Source organism: Nothoprocta perdicaria, unplaced genomic scaffold (genome assembly GCF_003342845.1).
Source record: "Nothoprocta perdicaria isolate Ctin4 unplaced genomic scaffold, notPer1 scaffold_191, whole genome shotgun sequence".
In the NCBI taxonomy this organism is placed as follows: Eukaryota; Metazoa; Chordata; class Aves; order Tinamiformes; family Tinamidae; genus Nothoprocta; species Nothoprocta perdicaria.
This window is the reverse complement of record NW_020455105.1, coordinates 684,958-697,747: the sequence shown is the minus strand read 5'-3', so window position 1 is coordinate 697,747 and position 12,790 is coordinate 684,958. Positions and strand designations below refer to the sequence as shown.

At 41.1% G+C, this 12,790-nt stretch overlaps 1 protein-coding gene across 4 annotated transcripts in view; it reads right to left on the bottom strand.

Annotated features, from left to right (window-relative positions):
* Positions 1–12,790, bottom strand: part of LEPR (leptin receptor) — a 35,952-nt gene that overhangs the window by 17,688 nt on the left and 5,474 nt on the right. For all 4 annotated transcript variants that reach the window (XM_026037145.1, XM_026037143.1, XM_026037142.1 and 1 more), the window contains 5 exons: positions 10,564–10,872; positions 9,716–9,833; positions 2,699–2,904; positions 871–1,016; positions 2–146 (listed from right to left, as the gene is read on the bottom strand). In XM_026037145.1, the coding sequence (XP_025892930.1) occupies positions 2–146; positions 871–1,016; positions 2,699–2,904; positions 9,716–9,833; positions 10,564–10,872 (924 nt within the window). The remainder of the gene's footprint in view (position 1; positions 147–870; positions 1,017–2,698; positions 2,905–9,715; positions 9,834–10,563; positions 10,873–12,790) is intronic.

Below are 12,790 nucleotides of genomic sequence, written 5' to 3'. Positions count from 1 at the left end.
CCTCCCGGGTGCAGGCTGAACGGCGCGCTCCAGTCGCTCCAGAAGCCCGGGCCGTGCCGACGCTTGCAGCGCACTTGAACGGAGTTCAAAGAATCAAGCAGCACAGGCTCTATGGCCACCGAGGTTTCTAGGACAACTTCAACCATCTGACAGATTATCAAAAGGTATTATTATGTATAACACTTCAGGGAAGTGGACACGGGGAGAGAGAGGAAGGAAGTGCATGAGAGTGAGTGAGCAAGTGAGAAGTCAACAGGACCGAAACAAATTGTTAAAGAAAGTTGTTATTTTTAGGTAGCAAGAAGGGGGGGTAACAAAGTTCTTGTCTCTGAATTTACTGTAAATTTTAAGATGATAGAAATTGGACACCCCAGTGGAAAATATGTTGTTCTGTTATGGGCTGCTAATTATAAACTGCTTTTTATCCAGATCTAGCTGTACAGTTGCAACAGAAAAAGCAACCCACTTGTAAAAACTATAAATATTAAACATACACTCATTTATCATCGCATTTGCGTTCTGCTGAGACCTTTGCCTTTAGACCTCACAAACCTAGATTTTCATCCAAAAAGTAGGATGGGAGTTTGTGTAACGCACAATGCAAAGGGTAATGGCTCTCCTGGAGTAAGAGATGTGCAGCCCAGCCTGCCAGCTGCACCACACGCTGCTGCTGCCACGAGGCTCTGCTCTTCACAGCAGCTCAGGAAGAAACCAGGTGGCATGCCCAGCTCCACTAGACCAGCCGTGTTGCTCTGCCCACCTGCATCGCAACCCCAAGGACAGGGAGCATAGTAACAAATCCAAGACTCCAAAGAGACCCTCAGACTTGCACTGCTCCATCATAAAGCAGAGAGAAAAGAGCTGACTCACCTGCCAGACATCCTGACTTGAATTTGCAGAGAACTTGACTTCATACTTGAGCGGGTAGGGCATTAGCACTGGATCAGACCAGCACATCTTCACTTGACCTTTCTCTGCCATTTCTAGATGCAGGTTCAAAGGAGGTTCAGGCTTTACTGCCAACAAATTAAACAAGTTTACTGCTAAGATTATTGCCTGTGACTTGCTGGCTCAAACTTTTTACTGATTCAGAAATCTCCTTCATACCCTTTCCTTAAGTTTCGTTTTCAAAAGCTGCTCTACACCTAATGTATTTCAGAGCGCTGTTGTGCAATATCACTTGGAAAGTGCATCCCAGGAATATTATATAATGAGCTGTCAGGTCATGTTCTTTGACCTAATGCTAACCTTAAAACTGAGTGAATTTCTTGCCTTGGRCAATGATTCTACTCAGCAGCCAAGCACTAACCTACCTGTTTTGCTGAAGAGAGGGTTGAGAAGGATAGAGTGCTGCGCAGAGCAATTTGTTCAGCTCCTTAACAGGCAGGAGATAATGCCCTTGTATTGTACACAAAGACTTTCTAAATATCCCCATCCCTTCTACAGCGATTATGGCTACGACAAAAGGTCTCCAGCAGAGCTGCATTAAGGCAAAGGGAAAAATGGAGGGTTTCAGAAGGCTCCCATACGAGTAGAGAACACTCTGGAGGAGGAAATGGATGGGCAATTTAGAATGATGATTAGTATTACATTCAGTCTTCCTTGGAGAAAAAGTAGGCAGCTCGGATCCTACATTTACCTGCTMGTGAGACCTTTCCTGCCACCATCTCATTGCCATGTCTTTTGGTTGAGCTCGTCCTCACTGGGCACTCAGCTTCTCCCAAGCAAGAGCAATACCCTATTAAAAACCACTGCAGATTCAACAGCATGTGCCCAATTTGAGAAGAAAGCACTTCCAGGCATTTCAGGCAGCGGGCACATGTTCCCCTCCGGTTCCAGCCTGGTGCCCTGGGTGCCCCTGCTCACCTTCATCCCTGCCAGACAGAAGAACCACTGCCAGGCAGGGATTTACGCTGCCTCCTCGGCTGCTTTGCTAACCCGGGTAACAMAAGTGCTGCAGGCAGAGAGGGGCAGTCAGAAAGGGTGAGCAGGGATGATATTACTTATCCAAATCTTCCATATCATCTCAGAGCAACTAATTAATGAAGGGGAAATTCTGCTAGAAGCTCATAACTTTTGAAGCATGACTTAGTCATTTTTGCATCACATTTTTGTGCATCTTAAATATATAATAGCACAAAAAACTAGGTTCTCACTCTGTTAGTTCTACTGATAACATTTATGAGCATACAACTCTATCTCACACTGGCAGTCCTATTTTTATTTTCAAACTATATTTATTGAGCTAAGTCGTAGCAGAGCACATACCAATACTACACATTTTAGAAATATACTTTACCAAGCAGAACAAATTAATTATGTCGCTCTAAACACTGCCAGATGCAGCTCTGAATGTTGACATTTTGTGTAATGTAATTTAAAAGCAGTATGATGAATGTGATCCTTCATCTTTTAAACTAACCCATCTAAAGGCTTTTCAGCTATTTTGTCTGTAAAACATATCAGTTAAGAAGTTTACAAAATACTCTTTTTTTTTTTCTCCCCCCACACCTTTTTGGAATTTGCCAAGATCTGTAACTCTGGGGTAATTTTTTTTTTTTTTTTTTTTCCTCCCCCCACACCTTTTCGGAATTTGCCAAGATCTGTAACTCTGGGGTAATGATACCAACCAAACCAATACCAAATAATGCAACTTACAGCTGCAACTTACAGGTGAGCAATGACACCAAATCCTCACCTATGTCTATGGGCTCGACAGACATTAAAGGTGACCAAAGGGGTGTCACACCAATCGTGACCTGCAGCCACAGGACGTAGGTGCAGTTGAGTCTCAGGGAGGGAACGCAGCACTCACACTTGTCATATTCACTGCAGTCACAGGGARCTGCCATTACTCTCCCTTTCAGGGAACTCGTAGACATTTCTCCCAGCGACAGCTCCGATCTACAAGGAAAAGGAAAGAAAAAGGAAGAAAAAGTAATTGTGGAGAGACTGTTTTAGCAGAGGACATTTCTGGTCCTTCTGGATAAGGTTTATTTACAGCAAAAACTAATAAAAAAGATGAGTTGCCTAAAAAGGCAGTAATGGTTACCAACTGGTTTTGCTTTGTTTCTTCTCCTCTTTTAAATGTTTTCCTAGGAAAGCAGTTAAAACTACCTCATGAAAATTGTTCCTAAGTGTTGATCTTAAAAGAAATGTGTTACCACATTAGACGAGATCCATAGCTCAGTCAGTGTAGTTTGCAGTTCTTGATGGTAGCTAGTACCAGATGCTTCTCAGGAAGACAAATTTACCCTARAGCAGACAAACTCTTGCCCTTGGAGAGATCACATTCCAATTCCTAGCCATGAGACACAGTAGTAGAAATCAAAACATATTTAATATTCCTTCATAAGCTATTTAATAATCAAAAGCTCTTATTCCAGTGAAGASGAAATAAGTTTTACAATTACATGAAGCTAAGCAACCCCACTCTTCAGAACACATTTTAAAATRAGTTGTCAACAACTTACAGTGCTAGGAGAGGGGAAAAAGAAAAGTCATAACTTTGTACAGTTAATTCTAAGCTAAGATTTCAGCTACTTGGGGTCAAAGCATGTTTGCTTCTTATATAGTTTGACTTTTCATAAGAAAGCTTAATCACAAATATTACCACTACTATCTTGGACATGCCCACGGAAACTATTTTGGTAAGTATCTCTTACTACGTTTTGCTTTGATTCCTTCTCAGAATAAATACCACGAGACTATTTTTGACTGAATCTCCAGATCGACTTTCTTTTTTCTTTTCTTTTTTTTTTTTTTTTTTTTTTTTTCTATCAGTACTTTTTTCTGGATTATTTAACATAAGCCTTTGATTTCATAAAATCTGCAAAAGCTGCACAGCATAAGAAATTTTCATAGTTTTAAATAATGCACAGCAGTATGGACATAATGTGTGTTTCATAAACAGTTCAAATTTCCTAATATTATGATTTCATTAGATTTTTAAGGAAACAGTTAACAAAGTATGCGGTGCATACAGATATATGTACCTGTGCATTAGGCCTCTTATTGATATAAAATACAAGATACAAAAAGAACACGTGCATTCACACTGGAATACCAGCCACCACATTTACATTATGCTTCTGAAATAGATATTGCCGTTTTCCCCAGGTCAGCTTCAAGAAACAACAGCAAGAAGACCCAAACTATTTCCCATATTTGCATTAGTGCACAGATTCCTTTCAAGYCAAGGTGCTTCCATGTGTCTTTAGAGCTATGTATGATTACTCCATTACAGGTGTTTTCAATCCCTGTGTCTCTACAGTCACAGTCAAATTTCAGTGAAATTATTTCCAATTTATAGGTAGGGCACAAATAAGCCCACAGCTGCTTCTATACTGGGAGCAATCAGCAGTTCCCATACTATTCCAGAATCCAACCCTTGTGCCTTCCTGCTTTTGATCTTAGCTCTACAAACAAAATCTGATTTTGAATTATTCTTAAATAATTTGGGATTCTTTTTCTCTATAGCAAGCACTTCTTATTAATGCAGAGAAACTGAGTTAATAAAACACGAACTCTCTGCAAAGGTTCGAAATATCTTCATAGTTGAGCTATTTTAACACTTGAGCTCAGGAAGTGGACGGGAACTCCACATCTGGCGAGGAAAAAGGATAAAGACTTTCTGCCTCTGGGTTTGTTTCCTGATCAACTGGGTCTAAGGGAAACATGATCAAATGAACCCACGGGTTCACTGACTATGTTACCACAATSTGCCATATTTAAAAGGAGAAATGTGATTTTGAAAGTGTGGAAACCCTGGGGAACTGGAAAGCGCTGCAACAAAAAATGTTCAATGATGCTACTCTCTCAAGGCACCCGCACTCTGCTGTCACCACCCTCAAGTTGGCCAAGCCTCTCAAGTAGTTTACAGTTGTTAGAACTACAGCCAGTCAGCACTGGCATCCCTATAATATTCCCTGCAAGATTCCCTGTCAGTTTTCACAGACTCGAGGACACGAGCAGTAAGCAGCTTTATGCTAATGGTACCTGGCAGACATGCAGCCTCTGTATTTCTTGGTGTGTTTTTTCTCTCCTCAATGTGGTCCCACTTCTTCCTCCTTCATTACTTTAAAAAAACTTCACATAAATTCCTTCACATTTCCCTGCCTCCTGGCATTGCTCACTGCTTTTATAATTGGTCAAAAAAAAAAAAAAAAAAAGTACAGTCAACCCTTAACAAATCTGTAATTATTTCTACTTAACCTTCAGATCCAACCTTGCTCATGTGGCTTAGTAGTGAGTATAGTTGTGAATGACAGGTTTACAACTTTTAAAGAACACTTCCACAAAGACACTAAATTACAGTAATATATACTCTGTACTTAAATTAGCATTGCCAAAGCTCAGTTTTTATAGTTAGTGAAGTCTATTAGCCTCAAAAGACTTGAAAATATCTTATAAAAATTACACATTATCCAAAGATACTAAATAATCCAGTATGCAAGTAAGGCTTCCCTTTAGGCCTCAGGAATACAAACCCTGAAACAAAGATGACCAGTGTCCCTGTATCTTCCCCAACTCTTTTGCCCATCTACAACACACAGAAAATTAAGATGTGAAAGAGCTAATAAGCTTGCAGCCTTTAAAGGTACCTTTATATCCTTCAAGCACGGTGGCAAGAGCAGCGGCTGCTGCAGCTGGCAGGGCAGGCTCAGCACAACCGCAGGCTCCGAGCCAGCCAGGCTGGAGCCCAGGGAGCCGCCAATCCCATCCGTACGGAGCGGGGCTTTCACCACGGCTGCGCCCCCAACACACGCCTCTGCCTCACCCCAAAACACCTCTGAAAGCGCTTCTGGGTTCCTGGGCACAGGCCTTAAGGCTGATCCAAGCTCAGACGCAAACTCTCAGTGCCAACAYCTCTTTCAATCCCTCTGTTTTCCGATTCCCTTGCCTTCAGCAGACCTGCAGAGCTGGAGCGCTGCCCTCTGCATTACTGCTTGCTCAGGCATCATCACAAGCAGCCAGAGCTCACTTTAGCCTTGCTATGTTGCTTATTTGGCATAACCAGCCCCACCCGGGTCTTCTAGCCGTGTAAAAGCAGACCTATTTGGAAGGCTAGTTACCCCTTTGCACACCTTTTTCCTAATCATTCCTAATGATCATTGCAAATTTTAACAACTGAAGTGAACTAATAGGCACCCAGATGGTCTGGGAAAGAACGGCAGAGCCTTCCTACRTTGTGCTGTGCTAATGTTGCGTCTCAAAGGTCACCTTTTCAGGAGGAAACAGGTTATTCCTTCCTCCTGCCCTTTGCAAGCTGTTTTCTGGTGGGTTTGCAAGTGTAATTGTGGCTCCACGCCAGGCAGGTCCTCCACCATTTGGGACAGAAAACCACCAGCACCTTGCCTGCATACCGCAGCTTCTGCTCTGACCACCTCCCTGCCTTTCCGGGCCACGAGCAGAGGAAAACACTGAGCTATGTTACCAGATGCCAGGTACACTCTGTTCTCGGAGGAAGATATCCAAAATCTAAGAAATAGGATAATTGTATTTGCATTTCAGCAGACTGGAAAGAGGCAGGGACTAACTCCCAAAACCGAGTTCAGGATAAGAGAACAGACGGCTTCAGGAAAGGGTCCATATCAATTCACTCCAAGAGCCAAGAAAGATTTGTCAAGCCAGGGCTAAATGTTTTGTGACCCAAACTGAAGCAAAATAGCGGAAAGCCGAGGTGCTCTGGAGAACTGGTGCAGCTGGGGACTGCAGGGGCAGCCTGTCACCTTGGCTCTGGCTGCAGACAGACCCAGGCCCGGAACAGCTGCTAAACTGCAAACCCTGATTTTAGGGGAGCTTGTGCTCATGAAGCCCTGGGAATTCAGGAGAGGGCAGTGCCTTCATTCAGTAGAATCAAAGAAATACTCAGGAGAAACCTGAAACAAAGTGAAAGCAGCAGGCTATTAGAAACCTTCCATCACACTGACAACAAGCTGAGAAAACCCATACGTTGCACTCACCAAGAACTTTATATCACACGAACACAGGTAGATGCATCAAAAAAATAAATAAATAAAAATAAAGGCAAGGGCAGGGGGAGAGGGCTTAGAAAATACATTCATAGATACTAATGTCCCTGATCAGTTTTGTATTGCTGGCTGCAACCACAGAGATGTTTTATCTGGGCACAGAGGGAAGAGCCAGAACCAGAGAGGGGCTAAACACCCAAACCACCTTTGTGAGTGGATTGGCTGAGCCCACGTGAGGGCAGCAGCCCTCTGTTCAGCAGCCCCCTCACTTTTTAATGGCTGGTTGAGAGGGAGGGCAAATAAGCTAAGGCAACGTGACTTTAAGCTGGAAATAGAGGACTGAATTTAAGAGATTACAGAGGAAGAGAGGAGCGGGGAGAGGGAAAAAAAAGAATATAGCACCACCAAAAAGCACCACACGCTCCGAACCACAGAAGAAAATAATGCTGCAACACAGGCTGCTCTCCAAGGCTTGCTTTTCTGTTCTGCTCCAAGTTCTGCACATTCCAGTTGTGCAGGAATACAGCTTCTGTAGTCAACACCAAGCTCCTGAAGGTTTTGTATTTCAACTACACTTCAGAATTASTCATAATTTAAGCTTAAATTAGTAATATACTAATTTACTAGTAATATATTATTACTAATAATGAGTAATAATCTCAAATTAGTATCCATCGCTGTGTACAGAAAAGGCACATTACGATGAGTGCTCAGAATTCACGGATACTTGCTGACCCAGGTGAATTCACCTGAGTCACTGCGCAAGCACCCTGAGGCTGAGTTCATTTTATTCAATTACTAAGCAGGCTTTACAGCATTCATAGTATATATGACTGGAAAGATCATTCACTTATGGCAGACCATTAATTTGTCTAATTGCACTACAGAATAAACTCTCTACTCCCCAAATGATGCTGCTAGGAAAGGTCAAAAGCCTCATCATTACTCGTCTGAGCCGCTCGCAGAGAAAACAGTTTCAGATTGAACAGAGCTACTGAACAAAGAACATTTTCTCTTCAAAGCTACTGGATATCATTACAAGCCAACAAATTGTGGGTGTGTAAAATGAAAATGATACTTTTAATGTTGAAAAACTACAAAGTGCATAAGACCCAAGTATTTTCTTGTAGATTCCTCTAGGTCATTATTTGTGTAGCTTGTCTGTCTTATATGTGAGAATCCTGGCATGATCTCCAGACTCCCAGGGAGTAACAAATGCCAGGAATGCATATTTTAAAACTGGGAATGTTTTCAAGGTATTTTGGCTCAAATGAATAAAATGTTAAGGTATCAGCAAGCCAACTGGGAAAGCTGTCACTTTACCAAAATATGAAATGTTTTGCTAGCTGCTCTCCCAGAACACAGAGACCCTGAAAGAAAAACATTAACATGAACCCTGGGAAGCAAAATAAGTTCTTCAAAGGCAGGGGCCACACTGCATCTTGTCCTTGCATAAAAAAGTACTCAAATACAGAAGTGCCACAAGGACTCGTGTTAACCGGTATACTTGCCTCTCCTCAGCTGCATGATACTGAATTCCCTTCATAGGACAAAGAACCTCTTCATCCAGCTGGGACTTGAATTTGTTGGGCATTAGGGGCATTAGGCACACCAAAAAAAAAATCAATATACAGAGCATTGCGCTGGGATTACTGGCTAACATACCGCTGTTTTTCTGATGAGAATGTGGATGAAACAGACACAAACGCAGTTTTACTTTTCCCATAAAAAATAAAAAAGACATGTAATGGTATTTCAGAATTGTAGGTCATGGGGAACACTGGAAACAGGAAACCAATCAAAATCTGGTTTCCGGTTTAAAGTAGTCTGTCAACTAAAAATCCACATTCATTACCWGGCAAGAAAGCTGTTGTCTACCCTTACAACAGGGATAGTTTGTGGTACATGATATCTGTCATTCAGTTCTGACTTTTTAAATAGAAGTTGTCACCTGTAAATTCAGTATGACAATTATTTGTACTCAGCCTGTTTCCTAAGAAAATTAAGTCTGTACTGGCTGTAATGACACTTCGCTCTCAAAGAATTTTTAAGCCTGCTGAACAGGCAGGAAGCACCATGACTTCCGATCTATTAATAATACAGAAAATTCCGTATGGCTTCAAAGTGGAATTAAATAGACGCTTTTAAGATCAAATCAAAGAGGTCATGTACAAAAAGACCTGCCCACCCCACAGAAGGGTAATCAGGATGACTACCATCTATTACCTTTGCAAAGAATATTTGCCACAGTGACTGCTACACAGGTAGTGTAGCAGGTGGCTGCCCTCCTCTCAGAGGCACCAAAAGATTAGAGGAGCACTGGGCATTGCATGGGCATTGTATAAAGGACAAAAAGCAGTTACTTCAAGACAGATAATATTTTGGACAAAAGCATAAAAAAGGCAGAATCAAGATCACAGCTTCACAATTAAGCAACTATAAGAGCAAATATATTGTAGCAAATCAACAGTGACTTACCTAAAACAACCATTTTAAGAAAGGAACATGGAAAAGAGAGAGGAGAGGAACTGCCAATGCTAATCATTTCTTACTCAAAAGAACCAGAAGCTGTCCATGCTGTCTTGTATTACTGTTATATAAGAAAAGAACATAACATTATCTGCCTGTGAAGCTGATACCACCACTGTGCTGCAGGCTTGTGAGACCACAACTGGTGCTTCACAAAATGCTTTCAGATTCTTGATACTAGCAGTGACAAACTCAACACAGTCTGTACTTACACAGCATATAAAAGATTAACCTTCAGATTAGCTCTCACGTACAACTTCAAAAACCGCAGGCCACAGACTAAGAGGTCCAGCTCTCCTTTAATCCAGCATTCAATATTCCAATTTGAACCTAAACAGAAAAAAAGGGACTGAACATTTCTGAACTATATTAAGACCAAGAAACAACTGAAGTGACAGAATAAAATTCACTCAAAAAAACAGGGCATCTAACCGACATCCATCAAGATGCGGCTGGGCATCTTGTGTGCCGCAAATTGTTCATCAACAATTTAGTCTGGCAGTCTTCAAAAGGCATTTATTTGTTGCATGAGACAGTTCTTCTAAAATGAAATTCTACTCTCTTGAAGTCAATGGGATTGTTGCCATCAATAGCAGGCCAACAGGCTAGCATGCTGCTCAGAGACTAAATATATGAAAGGAGAAAATCCTCCAGAGAAAGAAAATACAGTTTAATTCATGTGCACATATTTTGAAAGGCTTCACAGTCCAGGCAGAAGGAACAGCACTTGCTCCCAGTCTCCTCCTCCTCCTGAAGGAGTTYAAACCTGCAACTGCAGAAGTATTTAAACTATTTCCTATAGTGGCTAAACACCTTCCAAGATCTGGGCTTATGTCCACATATGCAGCGCTGCGTATTTTATTCAATATTCCCCTAGAAAGACAGTCATTTTTTTTCCTCCTTTGAATCTATGCTATTCAGTTTTCCTTTACCTTCCATTGCAGGCTTCTGTGAGAAAGGATTTTACCATACTATATTGTCTGCTCTGCCTAAAAATGACTCCTCAAACTTCTTTTATGAAGAACAAATCACTGATTATGCTCTTGAATGAAAAACCTACCTGTTTCTTGAGAAGCCAAGGTGCTTGATTCTGAAGGAGTAAACATCTTTGCGTGCATGCTTGCTCTGTACAAAGAGCAATCAATGTTATTATCACTCCACAGGCAACAGAGAAAACTTTCTTCAGTCATTACCCAGGGAGAATTGGCTTCAGCAGCTCCACGTTCTGGATTGAAACCAGCCCAGCCTGTCACAGTTCTAGCAGAGAGAGGACTGAGAAGCGTCTCATTCAGCAGCACACAAGGTAATGAAAAGTTCCTGGGAGGAATCTGATAGACCATACAATGGGCAACTGCCATGTGAAGAAAGTCTGCAAATATAAACATAAAATAAAGGAAAAAAGAAACAGCTGCATTAAATGAAAAATAAATTCCAGGAGTTAATCTCCACATTGGAGACAAAAATCACTATAAGCATCCCCTCTGAGGTGGTGTCTCACAACTGATACACACCAACCTTCCCCCACTGACACTGCACCTAACTTTTTGTTTCCCCAAGCGCYTGGAATAGACCAAGACCAGAGGGCAAGCACCCCTCCTGAACTGTGACTCCTAAATCTGAGTTCATGTACTTTACAGATAGGAGTCTCTTATCTCCCTACAGAACTGGGACATTTGCAGTCCGGATATTTATGACTCCATCATTTCAGAAAAACAAAATAATCCCATTGWATATGACAGAGTTTGCAAGTCTCAAATCCCAAAGAGTTTCACAAGGACATATGACTTGATGGCAACTATACAACCCAAGAGCATTATCTGGGAAATGAGATGCAGGAAAACCATCATCTTTTCCATCAGACTTGGGTTCCTCAAAGTAAAATCCCCCTAACCACAGCTGGAGCTCTTGTTGGTAAGTCATAGTTTAAATTACGCTAATACTGACTTGGAGAATGATGATCACATCCGTTTTACGAATACCTTACTGTAAAATATTGAACGAATTTCCAAGATTAAAGCTCAAGTTAAAGAAAGGCAAGAGGTTGGTTTGTGTACCTCATTGTTTCTAATATCCTACTCGGTAAAGACATTGAAACTTTAAACACTTTATTGTGCAGAAATTTATTCAGGTTCAGTACCTTGCAATAAGGAAAGAAGAAAATTTCTCTCTGCCGCTCTCACTTTCATTAATAGAATATAAGCATAAGCTAACTAATACAGGAGTACAAAATGGAAKTTTTGAAAAAGAAGATGCTTGTTACACTAAAAGCAGACACATGTTACTATCCGGTGTGTTGAGAGGTTTCATTTTCTTTACACACATTTGATATTACCAGGCTCCCAAAGGGTTCTGCTCTTTTTTCTTCTCTTGCTTAACAAGGCAGAGTTTGTGCCTTTGTAAATACCAGCTTCATTAGGTCTGCTGGCTCTATGTRGAGGAGATTCAGTTAACTGAACAGACTATTAGTCCAAATTCCATGATTAAAGAAGAACAAATGAGTAAATGACATGACTGCCTATGAAGTAGGAGAGATAACTAATGCACTATTCATTTTATAGAAACAGATGGAGGAAAAAGAAGATTCCTGACAGTCATCTCTTATATATATGACCTTCGTCTTTTCTTACATACCTTACCAGATCTCACGGGATTAACTAAATCCTATAAACTCAAAACAAATGCAGCTACTTACTATTTCCTCAGAAGTGTTTAAAAGAAAGAGCTGTAATGTAGCACAAAACAAAACATGGAGCACAGGATTGATTGCTATAGCTCTTAAAAGTCCTTTAATATATCTTAGCATGCAGCTATCGATGGACAGTGTGCATTAAGAATGTTTTCCAGGTACAGATGTAACAGTTTGTCCATGGCACAGACACACAGCRGGCCACTGTTCTGCTTCTCAGATGACACTCAAAGGACACCATAAATCCATGCCTAGGTCAACAAGGCTGCAAAGGTGCCACTCGTGGATATTTGCACCTCACTAGCCAGCAATCTGTGACACCCAAAGCAATTTTTCCCAAGCACCCAGGTGCTTTCATTAAAAGGTRGAGAAAATGTTTACATTATACAAGGTGTTCAACAAAGTATTTGTCAGAAGTGCAATATTTGGTACCAAGTAGATAAAAGTATGTATATTGTCGGATGAATTCTTCGTCTTTTGTGAATATATGTAGTCACCAATTGAAACTAATTTCGCTGGATTATACTATTTGTTTTCCCTCTAATCATCATCAACCTTTAAACAGTTATTTTCTTAATCCAAAAAATGAGAGGAAGGCACA